The sequence below is a fragment of the Hyperolius riggenbachi genome, chromosome 10, assembly GCF_040937935.1.
Source record: "Hyperolius riggenbachi isolate aHypRig1 chromosome 10, aHypRig1.pri, whole genome shotgun sequence".
NCBI lineage: Eukaryota > Metazoa > Chordata > Amphibia > Anura > Hyperoliidae > Hyperolius > Hyperolius riggenbachi.
In genome coordinates this window covers 250,514,797-250,536,243 of record NC_090655.1, presented here as the reverse complement: position 1 = coordinate 250,536,243, position 21,447 = coordinate 250,514,797, and the positions used below count along the sequence as shown (strand labels likewise).

The window sequence follows — 21,447 nt, the reverse complement described above, 5'->3', positions numbered from 1 at the left end:
AGGATCAGGGCCGGTATTGTACTTTTCACTTCCTAAGGGAACCTGTCAAGAACCATTCCCCCATCCACTCAATAGTGATGGCCCAAACTGTTCGCTGGGGTACAGTTCCTGGCGACATCAGCTATTCGCCCATTCACCCACCAAACACATGGCGAGTATGATCTGCCCCTCATACATATTCAAGGAGCAAAAAATTGGCCCCTCACCCCAGAGTCAGCAGACACATGGCAGCCAATCAGCTATCCCTACCTCCAGGACCCCCCTATAAAAAGCCAGCACAGCAGCAATTTTCCATTTTGGGTTTGGCTTCTGTGCTAGGCAGATTAGGTACTAGGGAGAGCTGTGCTGCTGACAGGTAGAGCATTAGTTAGGTTTCTGTGTTCTGTGGGTTATTCACTCACCTGACTTTATCACTAAAGCTATATTTGCATTTGCAAACTAAAAATCTGATGTTCGCTACATTACTACCACTCAACTACACTTTATCTGGATTTTTGCAGTGGGCTCCTGGCAATACATCCACCACTGAGTCACGTCTATTTATACTGTAATACAGTCAGTTCATAATAGATACAATTTTTGCCAAAATGAACAGCAGCTAGTTAACACAATGGGAGTGCTGTGTGTCTCATGTCCAAGAGCCAGGAAAATGCAAAGTGCAAGTTACAAAGCTAGCCTGTCAAAGTGTACACAAGGCGACATGTGACATGATGAGATAAAATGTGTATATATCGTACAAAACATATTAATAACCAGGCTGTTTTACTTGCTTTATCTTGCTGCCTAAAAGAGTTAATTTCTAGGCATTGAAGTGACAGCTTCTGTCCTGTCCGTAACTTGTCGGGAATGTAGTAAACATCACTGATAAGCAGATTACAGCCATAAAAGTTTTCCTTTCGGAATACAACTTCTGGGGGCAGGAAGAGATTTTTCTTACTCTGGAACACTTAATAGACTGCCACTGACTAGAGACAGTAAAACATTTAACCTACTTTGTAAATGTAAAACTATAAAAGAAAACCATGGGATACTAAAAAGGTCATATTTAGGAGTAGGAGGATAAATATAATTGTTTATCTTATCAGTTAATTTTCACCTCGGGTTCACTTTAGAGTGTATCTGTAGTAAAGAAAGTGGCAGGACAAATAAAGAGAAAAAAAGGCTGCGCTGGGGGTAAACACATGTATATTTGTTTTTTATGCATTGGAACTTTTAGAATCCCACTCTGGTGGAACTTCAAGTTTATCCCGATTTTCTTAACTTTTTTATACATTTTTAATTTTTTTTTCATATGTTTTGCATTTTTATCCTCAATTTTATCCTCATACGTTTTGCACACACTGGTTGGTCTGTGTTTGCATGATAGAGCGGATGTTTGCTTGTGATTATTATTATTATTATTATTACTGATGTATTTTAAACCTGAAGTCGCTCAATCCATATCAGAAATACCACAAAATTCAGAGTGGAGAGTTCAGGCTCTGCTTCATGGAGAGGAACACTTGGCGACCATAGACCTCAATGATGCGTAATTGTATATCCCTCAGGAGCACCAGAAGTTCCTAAGGTTAGCAGTAAAGTCGTGCACAGGGACCCAACATTACCAGTTCCAGGCCCTGCCATGCAGCATTGCAGCAGCACTCTGTATCTTTACGAAGGTCCTGGCAGAGGTGATAAAGTCACTAACATTGCAGGGAGTTGGAATCTTTCCCAACGTCCTGCTAATTTATGCGCAGACAGAGGAATTAGTTCAGATGCACAGGGATCTGTATTGTTGCAGGTCGGTTGGTAAACTATCCAAAGTCAGCATTGTCTCCAACTTAGAGATCAACTTTTCATTAATTTTTCTGACAGAAAACAAAATCCAAAAGTTGGAATCCTTCAGCTGTGCAAAGCTCTGCAGAGCTCCCTAAGAATCATCCTGAAGGTCCTGAGGTTTCTCACAGCTTCGTTCCCAGCAGTAGAATGGGCACAACTGCACAGTCGACCTTACAAACTTGGTTGTTGCAAGTATGGAACAAGTCCTAAGCAACTCTGGACTCTCATGTCCCTGCCAGAGATGGTGAGTCTCTGAGGTCTCGTTTCCACTATCGCGAATCCCGGATTCGCACATGTAATGCAAGTGGAGGGGTCTGTTTCCACTGAAGCGTTGTTGAGGTGCGTTTTTTCCAGCGGTGAAAAAACGCACAAAAGAGCCGCAGAATTTGCCTGTGAGTGGAATGCATGCGAATCGCATGCGAATCGCATGCAATATATTTAATAGGGAAATCGCATGCGATTTCACCATACAGTTTTTGCCGCGAATTCGCATGTGAATTCGCATAGGCACCAATATAAATTCACACAGGCAGTGACATGGTTAAAATCGCATATACCTTCACCTATGCGAATTCGCGGCAAAAAAACGCATGAGGAATCGCATCCGCATGCGATTTCATCAGCGGTGGAATCCAGGTGATTCCGCACCGCAATAGTGGAAACGAGCCCTAAAATGGTGGACGGAGTCAGACAACCTGGTTTAGGGAAGCATGTGGTGTCAGGAAGAACCAGTAAAAATGTACATACTAGACCCTTGAAGTTTTTGAGTTCCGTTTTAGCGGTTTTCCTGGACAGGCTCGTAAAGTCTCTTAAGTACTCTAAAAGTACAGTGCTCAGCTCTCTCGATTTTGCTGGAAAGACCTATAGGAAAGGAGGGTTTGATTAAGGATTTCTTTAAAGTGGTTAGCAGGATTACACCACTTGAACAGAAAATATTCCCTTAGGCCTAGTACACACCAAAAACCGCTAGCAGATCCGCAAAATGCTAGCAGATTTTGAAACGCTTTTTCTTATTTTTCTGCAGCGTTTCAGCTAGCGTTTTGCGGTTTTGTGTAGCGGTTTTAGTGTAGTAGATTTCATGTATTGTTACAGTAAAGCTGTTACTGAACAGCTACTGTAACTAAAAACGCCTGCAAAACCGCTCTGAACTGCCGTTTTTCAGAGTGGTTTGCGGTTTTCCTATACTTAACATTGAGGCAGAAACGCATCCGAAATCCAAAATCTGCAGCAGCCCGGGAGTATGCGTTTCTGCAAAACGCCTCCCGCTCTGGTGTGCACCAGCCCATTGAAATACATTACCCTAGCGGATCCGCACCCGCAAGCGGATTGCAAACCGCAGCGGAAACGCTCCGGTGTGCACTAGGCCTCTGTGGGACTTATCGTTGGTTTAGATGCATTATCAAGAGAACCTTTTGAACCGATTTCAGACATAGAGATAAAAAGATTGACTCTTACGCTGGTATTGCTGGTTGCGGTTACGTCAGCTAGAAGGTTAGGTTATCTTCAGGCTCTGTCAGTCAAAGGTCTTTTTCTTCCAGTCTTTCCTAACATAATTGTTTTCAGGTTAAATCCAAACTATCTTCCGAAGGTGGTATCGGATTTCCACAGGTATATACAGAATATTATCCTACCGTCATTCTGGGCGAATCCTTCTTTCAAGAAAGAAGAAAAGCGTCACTGTTTAGATGTCAGAACTGCAATGGTTACTTATCTTGAAAGAATTAAAGAGTTCAGGAAAACAAGTCAGCTGCTTGTACTGTTTTCTGGATAGTGTACTGGTTAGGGGCTCTGCCTTTGACGTGGGAGACCATGGTTCAAATCCTGGCTGGGGTCAGTACCTATTCAGTAAGAAGTCCTTGGGCAAGACTTCCTAACACAGCAGGTTGGCCCCTTAAGCGAGCCCTTAGTGGCTGCAGCTCTTGGGCGCTTTGAGTCCAACAGAAGAAATGCTATACAAATGTTATTATTATTAGGATTATTTATGGAAAGAACAGAAGGGGCAGTCTCAGAACTGATGGATATACCAGGCGATAGCGTTAGCATAAGAAGGTTACTCCTCCTGTTCAGGTAAGAGCTCATTCCACACGCATCTTAGCTACCTCTTGGGCTGAAAGGGCCGGGGACACCGTACAGTAAATCTGCCAGGCAGCGACATGGACAAGTCCATCTACATTTGTGAAACATCACAGTGTGGATATCCTGTCTCAACAAGACCTATCATTTGGCAGAAAAGTGTTTCAGGCTGTGGTCCCTCTCTAGATGGTGTAAGTATTACTTGCTTGTCTTTCCTATGGTGTCCCATATGATGGCTGGAGAAAAGCGCCTGTTAGACTTACCGGTGACTGTGTTTCTGCCAGCATATGGGGCACCGCCTATAACCTCTCCCTATCTTGCTCACTTTTCTGGAATGTATGTTGTAGATGGAGGATGTCTTTCAGATCACTGTTTCAGGTGTCTTGGAGTTGGTCGCCCTCTTGTCTTAGGTTTCACGCTTTGGTTACTTTTTCAATGAACTGAGGCGGAGGGGGCGTGGCACCTTTTATAATGCCCTTGTGTTAGTGTTTCTACAAAAGAAGGTGGGACACACCTCTCCCAATGGTGTCCCATATGCTGGCAAGAAACAACGTGTCCGGTGAGTCTAACAGGTGCTTTTTTGATCAAGAAAAACTATGAAACGTCCTGAATTCTTTGATCTGTCTGCCATACTGAAAAAATGCAGGGCTGACTCCGACTCCAACTCCTCAGTTTATAAAACCACTAACTTCGACTCCAGGTACCCAAAATTGCTCAGACTCCGACTCCTATGTCTAATTTTTACAAAGGCTAAATCATGCGACTCTGACTCCTCAGTTTATTGGAATCACCACTCCAGGTACACAAAATTGCTCCGACTCCTCGACTCCAAATCCACAGCCCTGGAAAAATGATTATGTATTTTTAGACACAAATTAATAGTGAATGATGACTATATGATCAATCTAGAAAATGAATCAAGCTTAAAAGAACTAAAAAAAACGATTGTATGGTGTATGGCCACCTTTAGTTTAGAGGGTGTAAACTGTGAAGCAGCTGGTTTTGGTGCATGACGCTCACCACCGCACGGTGAAACTAGGCGCCCCATAGCAACAATGTAATGCAGCAGGGGGCATGTAAGGGTAATTCGGGGCTCTGGCAGTTGCCGGACCCCAAATTACATCTTCCTCCAAGTTGCGACAACTCGAAGGAGGAATAGTATTTGACGCCCTCGGGGAGTTTAGCGGCAGCAGGGAGAGAACATCATATACTCGCAGTGGGAGAAGGGCCAAAAACATTATCAAGGACAACACTCACCCTGGAAATGCCTTGTTTGAGCTCCTTCCATCAGGTAAACGTTTTAGATCAATCCGCACACACACAAACAGATTGAAAAACAGCTTTTTCCCATCCGCCATGAACTTGATGAACTCTGAATCTGAAATAATTAACACTGTGTACAAATTGTTTAAACATCTGTAATACCTGGCATACTTGTATAATTTCTTCTCTTCCTTGTTACTATCACTATGTTTCCTATATGCACAGTGGGGTTATCATGAAAAGTAATTTCGTTGTGTTACACAATGACAATAAAATGAATTGAATATGGCTCACCCTGCGCCCAACTCACTGGCGATGAATACGTATGTACTGGGGTGGTGTTTTTGTAAAACGCACAGCCGTCTGTGTTGCAGAACAAGGCCATAAGGTTAGGCCCTTATTATTGTGTGATAAATGTATAAATTGTGTGTCGTATGAATTTCAGTAAAAAAAAATAAATGAGCAGCATGTTCACATGTAAGTAATGTATGTAAGTTAGTGTCTGTTGTAAATAAAGTTAATTTTAGTACGTGGGTGAATAGTGGGGGTGGTCTAACTTTCTAGGGGTGTGGACTTTGGGGAAGGTGTGACTTCATAAGCAGTCGTCCTCCAGGTCCACAGTGTGGAATGAGCTTTAATAAATGAGTATGTACAAATCTTGTATTACCCTCACTAAGGGCAGCCGTTCTTATTCTCATATCGAGACCGGCATTGGGGTGTTACATCGCACCTATTACACCCCGATGCACTTGCAGAGAATCTACCCTGTGAAACGCAATGTACTGCAAGCTTTAGAAACTGCAATAGAGCAGGGTCTATGGCACATATATGGTGGTATTGCCCAGCAGTAAGAGACTTCTGGGTTGAGGTTGCCTCAGCTTTGCACTTGAACGGACCATCTCAACAGAACCCTTGATGTTAATACTGGGGGATTAGCCCCCTGGTTGGAAGATTCCCACACAGATTAGCTCAGCATATAGCAAAGGCAGCCAGGCTACATATCGCAAAGCAGCAGCAGCAGCCTACTCTATTGGTGGAAGCAGCTGAAGGCATAGTAACTGACATCCTTATTTCTGTCAATTGTCATTGACATGTTCAAGGTGTTCACAGAGACCTGGCAACCCTGGGCTGCATATATGGCAATGCAGAGCTCCAATCATTAGCTCCTGCTCCTGAACAGTGCCTAGTGTACTTACAATGTGTTCCTCATTACCTGTAGGGGTCTTGGACCCTATACTCTGCAATATGCACTATGATCCCGATTCTGTGCTCCCGAGTTTATTTTATACGGTTTTGATGTAAACTTACCTTTCAATTTATGTAATGTATTCTGATGAGTTTAATTGCCCAGGCCTTATATTGTGGGGTGTCTGATACGCTTGTTGTTAAGAATTATTAACTCCTTAATGAAACTCTTTGAAATTAATAAACAAGTATGTATATGTTTGGGGATATATAGTCTGGACTCTCACAGTGCTGATAATCCTCTGTGTAATATCCCTCTACAGATACCAGCTTCCTGTGTAGATCACATGACCACCTTACTGAACATGGATGAGAACCGAAGTTACATGACTGAGAGGATATTAGACCTCACCCTGGAGATCATCTACCTGCTGACTGGAGAGGTGAGGAGGATTCTGGGAGGTCACATGACTATTATTGTTGTCTCTGTTAGTAGAACACACAGCTGTGAGGTGAGGACTCTGGAAATGAACATGGTATTGCTATTGTTTATGCTTTAACAGAATCATAAAATAGCGAGAGAGGGATCTGGAGAGCTAATGATGCCCAGAAGTCATCTCCATGGCCCCTCCCCCATCACAGAGTCCCCACCTCACTCCCTGACACCAGAGAGGAACAAGAAAGCTATTCTACAGGTCATCCAAAAGATGATGGAGCTGCTGACAGGAGAGGTGAGCAGTGCTGGGAATTATGGGAGATTATTCAGTAACAGCAAGGGGTGTGTCTAGATGGTGACTATATCATTGTGTGTGTCAGGTTCCTATAAGGTGTCAGGATGTCACCATCTATTTCTCTATGGAAGAGTGGCAGTATATAGAAGGACACAAGGACCTCTACAAGGACACCATGATGGAGAATCAGCCTCCCCTCACATCACCAGGTAAGAGGAGACTTTCATTTCTTATAAAGAAAAGAGAAGTATGGAGGGTCCATCTAGAGAATTGGTTCTCAAACTTTTTCAGCAGAGGGCACCTCTTAACAAAATTAACAACTGAAATTCAATGTGGTTTAATAATTTGAATAGCAAATAACATTATAAACATCACATGAAGCAACAATAATATGTCCCCTTTAGTTACACAGCAGTTAGGCACCTCAAATGCACCTTTAAAAACATACACTCAGTAACATTCACCTAAAACAACACACAGGCCACACCCCCAAGTAACAATTACTCTGATCCATGCACCCTTAAAATGTTCACCTTGCACTCACCTTGCACTAATAGCTTGCACTCTGCACATTGCACCCCTAATATCTTGCACTCTGCACCTTGCGCCCCCAATAGCTTGTACTCTGCATCTTGTACCCCTAATAGCTTGCACTCTGCACCTTGCACCCCTAATAGCTTGCACTCTGCATCTTGTACCCCTAATAGCTTGCACTCTGCACCTTGCTCCCCTAATATCTTGCACTCTGCATCTTGTACCCCTAATAGCTTGCACTCTGCACCTTGCACCCCTAATAGCTTGCACTCTGCATCTTGTACCCCTAATAGCTTGCACTCTGCACCTTGCTCCCCTAATATCTTGCACTCTGCATCTTGTACCCCTAATAGCTTGCACTCTGTACCTTGTGCCCCTAATAGCTTGAACTCTGCACCTTGTACCACTAATAGCTTGCACTCTGCACCTTGCACCCCTAATATCTTGCACTTTGCATCTTGTACCCCTAATAGCTTGCACTCTGCACCTTGCACCCCTAATATCTTGCACTCTGCATCTTGTACCCCTAATAGCTTGCACTCTGCACCTTGCGCCCCTAATAGCTTGCACTCTGCACCCTGTACCCCTAATAGCTTGCACTCTGCACCTTGCACCCCTAATAGCTTGCACTCTGCACCTTGTACCCCTAATAGCTTGCACTCTGCACCTTGCGCCCCTAATAGCTTGCACTCTGTACCTTGTGCCCCTAATAGCTTGCTCTCTGCACCTTGTACCCCTAATAGCTTGCACTCTGCATCTTGTACCCCTAATAGCTTGCACTCTGTACCTTGCACCCCTAATAGCTTGCACTCTGCACCTTGCGCCCCTAATAGCTTGCACTCTGCACCCTGTACCCCTAATAGCTTGCACTCTGCACCTTGCACCCCTAATAGCTTGCACTCTGCACCTTGTACCCCTAATAGCTTGTTCTCTGCACCTTGTACCCCTAATAGCTTGCACTCTGCACCTTGCGCCCCTAATAGCTTGCACTCTGTACCTTGTGCCCCTAATAGCTTGCACTCTGCACCTTGTACCCCTAATAGATTGCACTCTGCATCTTGTACCCCTAATAGCTTGCATTCTGTACCTTGCACCCCTAATAGCTTGCACTCTGCACCTTGCGCCCCTAATAGCTTGCACTCTGCACCCTGTACCCCTAATAGCTTGCACTCTGCACCCTGTACCCCTAATAGCTTGCACTCTGCACCTTGTACCCCTAATAGCTTGCACTCTGCACCTTGTACCCCTAATAGCTTGCACTCTGCACCTTGTACCCCTAATAGCTTGCACTCTGCACCTTGCGCCCCTAATAGCTTGCACTCTGTACCTTGTGCCCCTAATAGCTTGCACTCTGCACCCTGTACCCCCAATAGCTTGCACTCTGCACCATGTACCCCTAATAGCTTGCACTCTGCACCTTGTGCCCCTAATAGCTTGCACTCTGCACCCTGTACCCCTAATAGCTTGCACTCTGCACCTTGCACCCCTAATAGCTTGCACTCTGCACCTTGCACCCCTAATAGCTTGCACTGTGCACCTTGTACCCCTAATAGATTGCACTCTGCATCTTGTACCCCTAATAGCTTGCACTCTGTACCTTGTACCCCTAATAGCTTGCACTCTGCACCTTGTACCCCTAATATCTTGCACTCTGCACCTTGTACCCCTAATAGCTTGCACTCTGTACCTTGCACCCCTAATAGCTTGCACTCTGCACCCTGTACCCCTAATAGTTTGCACTCTGCACCTTGTACCCCTAATAGCTTGCACTCTGCACCCTGTACCCCTAATAGCTTGCACTCTGCACCTTGTACCCCTAATAGCTTGCACTCTGCACCCTGTACCCCTAATAGCTTGCACTCTGCACCCTGTACCCCTAATAGCTTGCACTCTGCACCTTGCACCCCTAATAGCTTGCACTCTGCACCCTGTACCCCTAATAGCTTGCACTCTGCACCTTGCACCCCTAATATCTTGCACTCTGCACCTTGTACCCCTAATAGCTTGCACTCTGCACCCTGTACCCCTAATAGCTTGCAATCTGCACCTTGCACCCCTAATAGCTTGCACTCTGCACCCTGTACCCCTAATAGTTTGCACTCTGCAACTTGCACCCCTAATAGCTTGCACTCTGCACCTTGTACCCCTAATAGCTTGCACTCTGCACTAGGGTTGCAACGGTATGAAAATTCACGGTATAATAACCGTAAAAAAAAATACCACGGTATACGGTATTACACAATTATTCTCATTGCAATCACCTTTATAAAAAGCATTACATCAGCATCCTGCATATTTCCCCTGCTTCACTCAGCTAGTACAGGATCAGGTACAGCTGCCTACATCTCTGCTGCCTGAGCCTGCATGATCGGTGGCTGAAAATCCTCAGCTATCTGCAGTGCAACAGGTTCTCTTTAAAAATTAGCTTATCTGCCGTGGTGGCAGTCAGGTCACAGGTAACACGCCGAGAGATCAAATTACAACATGTGCTCAAGTTAGTTGGTGTGCTTTCAAAATTAGCTTATCTGAGGCGGCAGTCAGTGGACACAGGGGAGAGATTAAATTACAATGTGTGCTGTGCTTTGTCACAGATGACAGGGCATTAGACAGACTCTAAAGAGAACCTGAGGCGGCATTTTCAAATCTTAATAGGACACAGAGGCATGTCCTGTGTACAATGACATGCCTCTGTGTCCTTGTGCTGCAGCCGCCTGCCACTCCGGGAGGAAGCTAGCGGCGGGGGGAGCCTGTTGATGGATTGAAAAGCCGCAGGTAAATAGAAGGCTAGCGACAAGCAGACTGTCGCTAGCCTGGTGGTATTTTGCTGGGGGGATAACAGAGCGCGGTTGGGGAATCGGCTGCAGCACAATGACACAGGCATACAGGACAAGTCTGTGTGTCTTAAGATTAGAAAATGCCGCCTCGGGTTCTCTTTAAATACATGCAGGGTGCAGAAATCTGTTCTGCTTCTGTCAGTCAGGTCACTAATGACACAGGAGAGATCAAATGATGTGTTCTGCTGTGCTCAGTCAGATGAGAGGGCAGGTTAAGTACATACAGGGTGCAGTTCTGTGTGTCGTGTGGGGTGTTTCGGTAAACTGGGTATGGGAGAACATTGCGCTGAGTGCTGCTGGATGGGAAAGTAATGCCGCTGAAATCTATCAGGTGGGGAGGGAGATCACCCCCTGGGTGCTGTCGATGTGGGTAAGGGGTTCTTACTAGATGTCTCACACTGTGTGATGCTAGTGGACTGGGGGTAAACACTGGCTGCTGCTATTGGACAAGGGAGCATCTTCCTTTTGGGTTATATGGAGGGGGGTCTCACACTGTGTGATGCTGATGGGGAGGTACTGGTGGACAGGGGAATCTCAGACTATGGTAGGAGAGGAAAAAAAACATCTATCTATACATGTAGAGACACAGGACTCTCCCCTCACAAGCACACATAAAGAACAATATATAAGAACAATAAAGAGAGCTAAGTGCTTCCACTGGCTCTCACCAGACAACATGTCTGCAGTTTACACTGCAGCCGACTCCACAGACAGTATTCCATTCCCTCACCATGACCTGCATGCGACCCTCCACTATGCTACAAATCACAGCTCACCACGCTGCTCCGTCCCGCTGTCAGCTCCATGTACAACTCCAGCACGTGTTTTTTCACTGTGCTATCAATCACAGCCCGCCGCACTGCTCCGTCCCCGATCCCCGCTTCAAGCGCTGAATTCCATGCAAACTAATTAACATTCCTGCTCAGCCGGTCAGTGATTCTGCACATCACGTCTCTACACAGCTCACACACAGCCATGAGCCTTTGCAGTTGCCGGCTAGAGCTACGGTCACGCCTCTTACCATGCGCTGAGCCAATGAGTCCAATTGCCGGGAAGTGCGAGATGAGAGCTCGCGTGCAAAGACAGCCGGGCACTTGTCAGCGAACGAAGAGCGCAGTGGAAGTGGGGAAAACCGGTATTTCGTGAATGTGAATGGTATGATTACCGTGCACATTGAAACCGTGATATACCGTCATACCGGTATATCGCGGCAACCCTACTCTGCACTTTGTACCCCTAATATCTTGCACTCTGCACCTTGTGCCCCTAATAGCTTGCACTCTACACCTTGTGCCCCTAATAGCTTGCACTCTGTACCTTGCACCCCTAATAGCTTGCACTCTGCACCTTGCACCTCTAATAGTTTACACTCTGCACCTTGTACCCCTAATAGCTTGCACTCTGCACCTTGCACCTCTAATAGCTTGCACTCTGCACCTTGTACCCCTAATAGCTTGCACTCTGCACCTTGCACCTCTAATAGCTTGCACTCTGCACCTTGCGCCCCTAATAGCTTGCACTCTGCACATTGCGCCCCTAATAGCTTGCACTCTGCACATTGCACCTCTAATAGCTTGCACTTTACACCTTGTACCCCTAATATCTTGCACTCTGCACCTTGCACCCCTAATAGATTGCACTCTGCATCTTGTACCCCTAATAGCTTGCACTCTGTACCTTGTGCCCCTAATAGCTTGCACTCTTCACCTTGTACACCTAATAGCTTGCACTCTGCACCTTGTACCCCTAATAGCTTGCACTCAGCACCTTGCACCCCTAATAGCTTGCACTCTGCACCTTGTACCTCTAATAGCTTGCACTCTGCACCTTGTACCCCTAATAGCTTGCACTCTGCACCTTGTACCCCTAATATCTTGCACTCTGCACCTTGTACCCCTAATAGCTTGCACTCTGCACCTTGTACCCCTAATATCTTGCACTCTGCACCTTGTACCCCTAATAGCTTGCACTCTGCACCTTGTACCCCTAATATCTTGCACTCTGCACCTTGCATCCCTAATAGCTTGCACTCTGCACCTTGTACCCCTAATATCTTGCACTCTGCACCTTGCACCCCTAATAGCTTGCACTCTGCACCTTGTACCCCTAATATCTTGCACTCTGCACCTTGCATCCTTAATAGCTTGCACTCTGCACCTTGAACCTCTAATAGCTTGCACTCTGCACCTTGTACCCCTAATATCTTGCACTCTGCACCTTGCACCCCTAATAGCTTGCACTCTGCACCTTGTACCCCTAATAGCTTGCACTCTGCACCTTGTACCACTAATATCTTGCACTCTGCACCTTGCATCCCTAATAGCTTGCACTCTGCATCTTGCGGCCCTAATAGCTTGCACTCTGTACCTTGCACCCCTAATAGCTTGCAGTCTGCACCTTGTACCCGTAATATCTTGCACTCTGCACCTTGCACCCCTAATAGCTTGCACTCTGCATCTTGCGCCCCTAATAGCTTGCACTCTGCACCTTGCACCCCTAATAGCTTGCACTCTGCACCTTGTACCCCTGATATCTTGCACTCTGCACCTTGCATCCCTAATAGCTTGCACTCTGCACCTTGTACCCCTAATATCTTGCACTCTGCACCTTGTACCCCTAATATCTTGCACTCTGCACCTTGCACCCCTAATAGCTTGCACTCTGCACCTTGTACCCCTAATATCTTGCACTCTGCACCTTGCATCCTTAATAGCTTGCACTCTGCACCTTGAACCTCTAATAGCTTGCACTCTGCACCTTGTACCCCTAATATCTTGCACTCTGCACCTTGCACCCCTAATAGCTTGCACTCTGCACCTTGTACCCCTAATAGCTTGCACTCTGCACCTTGTACCACTAATATCTTGCACTCTGCACCTTGCATCCCTAATAGCTTGCACTCTGCATCTTGCGGCCCTAATAGCTTGCACTCTGCACCTTGCACCCCTAATAGCTTGCAGTCTGCACCTTGTACCCGTAATATCTTGCACTCTGCACCTTGTACCCCTAATAGCTTGCACTCTGCATCTTGCGCCCCTAATAGCTTGCACTCTGTACCTTGCACCCCTAATAGCTTGCACTCTGCACCTTGTACCCCTGATATCTTGCACTCTGCACCTTGTACCCCTAATAGCTTGCACTCTGCATCTTGCGCCCCTAATAGCTTGCACTCTGTACCTTGCATCCCTAATAGCTTGCACTCTGCACCTTGTACCCATAACAGCTTTCACTCTGCACCTTGTACCCCTAATAGCTTGCACTCTGCACCTTGCGCCCCTAATAGCTTGCACTCTGCACCTTGCACCTCTAACAGAGCGCTGCACATAATTCCAAATGCCACTATAGTATCCCTCCTCAGTTCCACACCAACCATGTAACATGGCTTGAGAAGGGGGATGCTGCACATGAGGGGGAGTAATTGGAAAGGTGGATCTTCCGGGGCAGCCAGCAACAGTGAGAAAAAAACAATAATGGCCGCTCACAATACAGGATGGGAAGGGAAAGCTGAATATTTCCAAAGTTACTTTTATGGAAATGACCCTTCATATGTCGGCTTTCTCTCCTATTCTAACACTAACTTTCCCCCATTTTACACCTAACACTAGCCTCCAACTCCAATCCTTACATTTCCATTCACTCTTATTGCTGCTAAACGAGTTTCGCTACATTAGTATGTATATGTAGCTGAAGTCCATTCCAAATGGAGCACAGTCCTTGCCACTTCCCTCACCGCTACAACCACTCGGACACCAAATTTAAGATCAGCCATATGACTGTTGAGAGTTAGATGAGTGCTGCTTTCCTGCACCAAAATCCAGGTCCACCGTCATGTTAGTGTAATTATTGGTCATGCAGATCTTGGTCGTAACTAGGACCAGACCAGCAGATCAATGATCTGTGCATGCCGATCGCTTTCAAGGTTTAAAGGACAACTGTGTCCTTTAAAGTGAGAAGACTATGGAGGCTACCATGTTTATTTCCTTTTTAACAATACCAGTTGCCTGGCAGCCCTGCTGGTCTGTATGGTTATAGAAATGTCTGAATAACACCAGAAACAAGCATCTTGTCAGATCTGACAATAATGTCAGAAACACCTGATCTGCTGCATGCTTGTTCAGGGTCTATGGCTGAAAGTATCAGAGGCAGAGGGTCAGCAGGGCTGCCAGACAACTGGTTTTCCTTAGAAGGAAATAAACATGGCAGCCTCCATATACCTCTCTCTTCAGTTGTCCTTTTAAACAATACCAGAAGATCACTAATGAAATACTGGTGTCTGTACAATGGATAAGAGACATGAAATTGTTTATTTTTACAAACATGCAATCATACAAATACACACACCACAATAAACCTGCAATCATACAATGCATAACACAGGGTGCACCACAAGTACCAGAACTCCTCTAACTAACTTTACGATGGCAAAACATACAGGAGCACCAATCACTCAATATATGAGCAATGGGAATATACAGGATCACAGAACACTCAGAATATATACAGGAGGGGATACATCTAATCAGCATACAGGAGGGAAATCAGACAGGCAGAGGTAAGCCAGGAAATCAGATAATACTGATAGGCAAAGAGTAGTCAGGCTAGCAAAGATCAATGCCGGGAAGTCACAGGAACAGGAACATGGAGCAAGGGACACAGAACCAATGGCCAGAGCTGCCAGCAACAAGCAGAATGATCTAGCACCTTGGTTCTCAACATGCAATACGCGTACCCCAGGGGCAGGGGTGCCGCCAGGCACCAAGCAGACCAAGCGGCCGCTTGGGGCCACATGTCTTTAGGGGTCTCGGAGGCTCCGTGACGTCGTTGTGACGTTTTTTAATTCCTCCTCCCCCTGCATTGCTCGGAACTCCCTGGCAGTGTCTCCCTCTGTGACGTCACACGCAGCTGCCGCACCACCGCGCAGCGTGCATTTGCAGTGGAACGCAGAGCCAGGCCAGCCAGATCCATTCGCTGGTGATGGGTGAGGACTGCGGTGCACTTTGAACACGAACTCCGCCCCCCCATTGAAGCCTATGGGATCAGCCAGGCCATGTGCTAGCTCAGTGCCAGCCAGCAAGCAACTCCCCCGCCATACAGGGCGAGAGAATCCACATGTGATTGGCAACTGCACGGATTAGCCAGGTCCCTGACGGAGCAGAGCCAGTAAGCTTGGGGGAGATTTAAAATGTAAAGGACTGGTGCTGTACACCTCCGGTGCGGGGAACACGTGACCGCGTCGCAGGAGAAGTTACACAGGAGCCTGGTCTGGGGAATCTGGTAAGATTGGTCTCTAGTCTCTCTCATTCCACGCAGCAATCCTCTGTCAGCCTACACTGTTTGCCTCTCTTGTCCCCTGCATCTTCAATCAGCCCATGCTCTCTCATCCTGCTGTAGTGCCCCATAACCAGCACTTTCCTCTCAGAACCCCCCTCATGTACACCTACCCACCACTTACAATGCTCTATTGCTCTGTCACCACTCAGTGTGCTCTCACTCTCTCTCATCCTCCCCCTGCATCCAGAAAGTGCCCACCCAAGTACCCTCAATGTGCCCTCACTCTCTCACCTCCAAGCAATCTCGAATTGCCCTCACTTCCTCCCCAGCCTTCCTCTCCCCCCCCCCCCCCCCAGTCATGCACTCCTTCACTCCCTAGCCATGCGCTCCTTCCCGTACCAGCCTCAACACCCTCCACCCCCCTTGGTCGTGCGCTCCTTCCCTCCCCAGCCCTCTCGGTCGTGCGCTCCTTCCCATTACAGAGTACATACTCTAATCCTGTCATAGTCTAATGTCCCACCATATTATTATTGTGTATTTATACTATATAGCTCTGACATCTTCTGCAGCACTTTACAGAGTACATAGTCATGTCACTGACTGTCCTCAGTGGAGCTCACAATCTAATCTCTGCCATAGTCATAGCTCAACCCAAGCTCCACATTGTGGTACGTGGCAACGCCCATTTTTGCTCACCGCAGGACTGTCAGGATGGGGAGGGCGCAAAAAAAATGCCTGTCCCCGGGCGCTGAAAAGCCAAGCTACGCCTCTGGGTCACACTGTTGTCCGCACTGGGCTTGCGCCCGGCAGAGCAGAGCAGGACTACGGGAAGATGGCGTCCGAAGCCCTGTACTGGAGACTATTTGTGTCTCCAGTATAGGGCTTCGGTCGCCATCTTCCCGTAGCCCTGCTATTCAATTCAGCACGGGAGATTGCAGTCTGGGGGAGCTGCGCGCCAGAGGCTGACCGGGAGAGAAGACTTCTGTCAGGTGAGTAAATTCTTTTTTTTTTTTTTTCTCTGAAATGTGGCCCACATTACGTTTGTTTTCTGCTGAAATGTGGCCCAAATTGCGTTTGTTTTCTGCTGAAATGTGGCCTAAATTGCGTTTTTCTGCTGAAGTGTTGCCCAAATTGCGTTTGTTTTCTACTGAAATGTGGCCCAAATTGCATTTTTCTGCTGAAGTGTTGCCCTAATTGCGTTTGTTTTCTACTGAAATGTGGCCCGAATTGCAATTTTCTGCTGAAGTGTTGCCCTAATTGCGTTTGTTTTCTACTGAAATGTGGCCCAAATTGCGTTTTTCTGCTGAAGTGTTGCCCTAATTGCGTTTGTTTTCTACTGAAATGTGGCCCAAATTGCGTTTGTTTTCTGCTGAAATGTGGCCCAAATTGCGTTTTTCTGCTGAAGTGTTGCCCAAATTGCATTTGTTTTCTGCTGAAATGTGGCCCAAATTGTGTTTGTTTTCTGCTGAAATGTGGCCTAAATTGTGTTTGTTTTCTGCTGAAATGTTGCCCAAATTGCGTTTATTTTCAATGTCATGGCCACGGCAGTAGCAAACACCCCCACGCCCATTTTTCGGCGCGAACATGCCACGCCCACTTTTGGCAGAATAACCACGCCCATTTTTTGCCGCGGCGCGCTTAGGGCCACTTCCTGTAGTCCGCTTGGGGCCACAAAAACCTTAGCTGCAGCCCTGCCCAGGGGGTACTTCTGATGGTTCCAGGGGGTACTCAGGCTTTATATACTTAACCAAGAAGAACACATTTAGAGTTGTAAAAAATGATAAATCTTATTTAAACAACACCAAATTAGTGTTTTAGCTAATTATAAGTAATAGTAAATGCTTGGAAATAGTTTAGAACCAATTATCATGTACTATGATTAAATGTACAGTATATTTGTCAAGGGGTACTTGTGATAATGTTTACTATGCTAGGGGGTACTTGGTGAGTACAGGGATTTAAAAGGGGTACATACCGATTTAATGTTGAGAAACACAATGTGCTGCTGGAAGAACCAGTCTTAAAGCGGACCTGAACTCAGAACTACTTCTCTGCTCTAAAAGATAAACAGCAGTATAATATCCTTTAAAGAAAAAACATTGATTTGTTACAGCTGATACCAATCCTGCAATAAATCTGCAGTGTGACTACTTCCTGCTTTCATGTGAACAGACATAGGGTTAACATCCTGTGTTTACAAATTAGCTGCTCTGCCGAGGACTGCCAATATTCCAGAGCTGACGCAGATGAGGGATCAAATTACACTTGTGGTTAGTCACAGATGAAGGTGAATTAGTCAGGCTAAACTCTCTAAATACATACAGGATGCATTTCACTATGTTTTTCTTCTGTCCTGCAAGAGTTCAGGTCCAGAATGTCCTTAGAGTTCAACCTACAGGTGAGTCTGGGAACTGCACAGTTCCGAGCAAGAGGAGAGACATCTGCTAGTAGACAGTGGAAGTGCTCACCAAAGTTCCTTAGTGCTGCCACCAGCAGGATTACACATGCACAGGCCATGACAGTTAGACTGCAGTCTATGGGTAGTTAAGCTGCAACAGGCACCCCATGCACTAAAAAAGCCTGCATCACTGTGCAGATCCCCATCATCTGATAAACACACAGAGACATTGGCCTCAATTCACTAAGCTTATCTCCTGTCTTTAATAACGTTTCTATAGTTATCACCATGGTGATGAGGCATGTAGTATTCAGGAAACATTTTACCTCAGGCAAACCTAAAGTTAACTCTCCTGTCTTTGTTAACTCTTTAATCCTTAAAATAACTCCAGAATTTAAAGACAGGCTGTTAATTGCGCTATTGGCCAGACACTTGCCTTCTTCCTTCCCCCCGTGTAATTGGCCAGCTTGAGATGACAACAGCGCTTCCTCCCCCTGCAGTCACACTGCAAGATGATTGTTGTGAGTGCAGGATGTATGCGCTGTGAGCGAGAGAGTAGGCCACGCCCCCCTGACAAAGTCGGAAGCCGGCAAAACTGTGGTAGGGAACCACTCTCCCCCATGGGCCGCCACACCGCCACTTAGCAGCGCAACACCCAGCGACGGTTGTGACATCTGCCACCCGTTTGGTGGCCTGTCTGGACAGGCTCACCAACTGGCCGGTCCCAGCACCCTCCGGTGCCCTGAGTTGATGCATCTGTGAGAGACTATTTGATGTCATGTGACAGCAGACTCTGCCCCTCTGCCTGACACAGGGACACTGTGAACATACACACTGCTCAACGAGGAATGGGTGAGATGCCACTGTGCACAATCTACTAATTGCTTGCTACGTGCTCTGAGCAAGGCTGAACTAACATGCGAGATGTGATGTACAGGGAGATCTTGTTTGCTACCTGTTGTTTGGAAGCTGCTTTGCTTGGATTAAGGTGGTAATTTGGCTTGTGCTTGCTTTGAACTGTCACTGCTGCTTACCTGCTCAGAAGCTTCTGCTGTTGCAATTGCTGCATCCAATCGAATATGGACTAATCGTTTCTAACCCAGAGTGTTATGACAACTGTTGAAAGTGTCTACATGTAAAAGAGGACTGAGGAGTAGAATACTCACTAAACAACTACAGTATTTGTCCCAATCCGGACAGCATTTGATTCCCTAATATCTCATGTATGTTTGTATGGTGCACCGGTGAGTGGGGTGTGCTCTGTATGTGTGGCGGGGTGGCCATCCCATGCGTTTTTAATTTGCAAGAAGTCCGAGAAATTTTTGCAACATTAATAAAGGAATAGCTTTGTATTTTTCTAAGTCTGCTGTGGGTATTATTTTTTCTTTATAACACGCATGTCAGCCCTACTAAACCACTTCAAACTTTGAGTAAATACAGGCTGTTAATTAACTGCGTGTGAAAATAACTACAGAGGAGGTAACTTAACTACAGGAGAGTTAACTTAACTACAGAGGAGGTAACTTAACTACAGGAGAGTTAACTTAACTACAGAGGAGGTAACTTAAGAAATGAAGAGATAAGATAACTCTCTGTGTGGAGGTACGTTTTCTCTTGCTTTATTATCTCCAGCACGATCTTAGTGAATTGAGGCCAATGTATTTAATCAGTGTGTGTGTTTCCTACAGATGGATCCAGTAACAGAAACCCACCAGAGAGATATACAGGTCCTTTTTATTCCCGGGACTGTCCACAGGGAGATCCCACCATCCTCCACCATTATCAGGTATGTAGGGCTGAGGATCTACAACTCAAAAGTGACTTAAATTCTACAAGATGATATTTTTCTATGCAGTTAGATTATTAATGCTCTACTTTTCAGGATGTCAATTTATATATTTTTATGTTTTAGGACAAACAACAGATTGTTATAAAAGTTGAACAAGAGACACATATGACAAGTGATCAGCAGTCGATGGAGGAGGACAATTTAATTGGGACAAAACATGCAGCGGGGGGGCGTGTAAAGGTAATTCGGAGCTCTGGCAGTTGCCGGACCCCAAATTACATAATAGTATTTCACGCCGCCGGGTAGTTAAGTGGCAGCAGGGAGAGAACATCATACGGCTCGCCCTGCGCCCAACTCACCGGCGATGCTTACGTATGTACTGGGGTGGTGTTTTGTAAAATGCACAGCCATCTGTGTTGCAGAACAAGGCCATATGGTTAGGCTCTTATTATTGTGTAATAAATGTATATATTGTGTGTCATGTATGAAATATTATCTGTAAAAAAAAACAACTGAGCAGCATGTTCACATGTCTCTGTATGTAAGTTAGTGTCTGTTGTAAATAAAGTTAATTTTAGTGGGTAGGTGAATAGTGGGGGTGGTCTAACTTTCTAGGGGTGTGGACTGTGGGGAAGGTGTGACATCATAATCAGTCGTCCTCCAGGCCCACAGTGTGGAATGAGCTTTAATAAATGAGTATGTACAAATCTTGTATTACCCTCACTAAGGCAGTGCTGGGCCGAAATTACGCATGCGCGTAATTACGCACCGTAATTTACCGTAATTTTACGCGTAAGCGCTACGCGTAATTTACTGTCTTACGCGTAAGTATGTACGCGTAAGTCGTAAAGCTGTATTGTAATTACGCCGCCTACCGTAATAGCGTAGGCGTGCGTAATTTTATGGCAAATTACGCTTAATTTCCCAGAACGTCATTTCGGACAGCACCCCTGGATGAGACTTGTCTCCCTCCCCACTGTGGACAGGAAACTGTTAAAAGAAGAATTTGCATAAGCAATAGGCAGCCACATATAAGATACTACACCTGCCACAGTACCTCAGTTTAGTTTCCTGTCCCGGACGGGATGCATGGGAGAGGTCTCCAGGAGTGCCATCCATGTCAGGCGGCAGGGGCAGCGGTTTCCAGGGCTCCAAGCAGCACTGTTCAGTGAACAGTCGGAGCCCTGCAGCGTGGAGGAGGCTTCTCCATCGGAGGCAGCAACTTTATGCGCGCAGGTGCGTGCATTGGAGAGAGTTCACTTCCAGTTGAACCGGAGATAGTCACGCGCTGGCGTCCCGCGTGATCTGAAGTCTGAGCCGGGCGGCAGGGGCCGCGGCGGTGATTAGGAATCGGCATACAGCTGATTCCTTAAGGTAAGAAGCTGATTAAGCATATGCTTAGCCGGCAGGGGCCGCATGCATAATTGGATCAGCTGCATCAAATCAGCAGCACAGGTATAAGTTTGTAGAGTCCATGATGCACTCTGGTTTGTGGCTGGGATCATGGAGGACGCCTCTGGGCAGCTCCTGCACAATCTGCTGAATCTGCCC

The 21,447-nt window shown here is 46.3% G+C and overlaps 1 protein-coding gene across 2 annotated transcripts in view; it reads left to right on the top strand.

Moving 5' to 3' along the window:
- Nucleotides 1-21,447, top strand: part of LOC137535250 (oocyte zinc finger protein XlCOF6-like) — a 109,012-nt gene that overhangs the window by 53,700 nt on the left and 33,865 nt on the right. The window contains exons 5-9 of one of the 2 annotated variants that reach the window (XM_068257062.1): nucleotides 6,663-6,782; nucleotides 6,903-7,070; nucleotides 7,156-7,279; nucleotides 19,796-19,893; nucleotides 20,020-20,096. In XM_068257062.1, the coding sequence (XP_068113163.1) occupies nucleotides 6,663-6,782; nucleotides 6,903-7,070; nucleotides 7,156-7,279; nucleotides 19,796-19,893; nucleotides 20,020-20,096 (587 nt within the window). The remainder of the gene's footprint in view (nucleotides 1-6,662; nucleotides 6,783-6,902; nucleotides 7,071-7,155; nucleotides 7,280-19,795; nucleotides 19,894-20,019; nucleotides 20,097-21,447) is intronic. The other variant, XM_068257063.1, reaches the window with a different exon arrangement.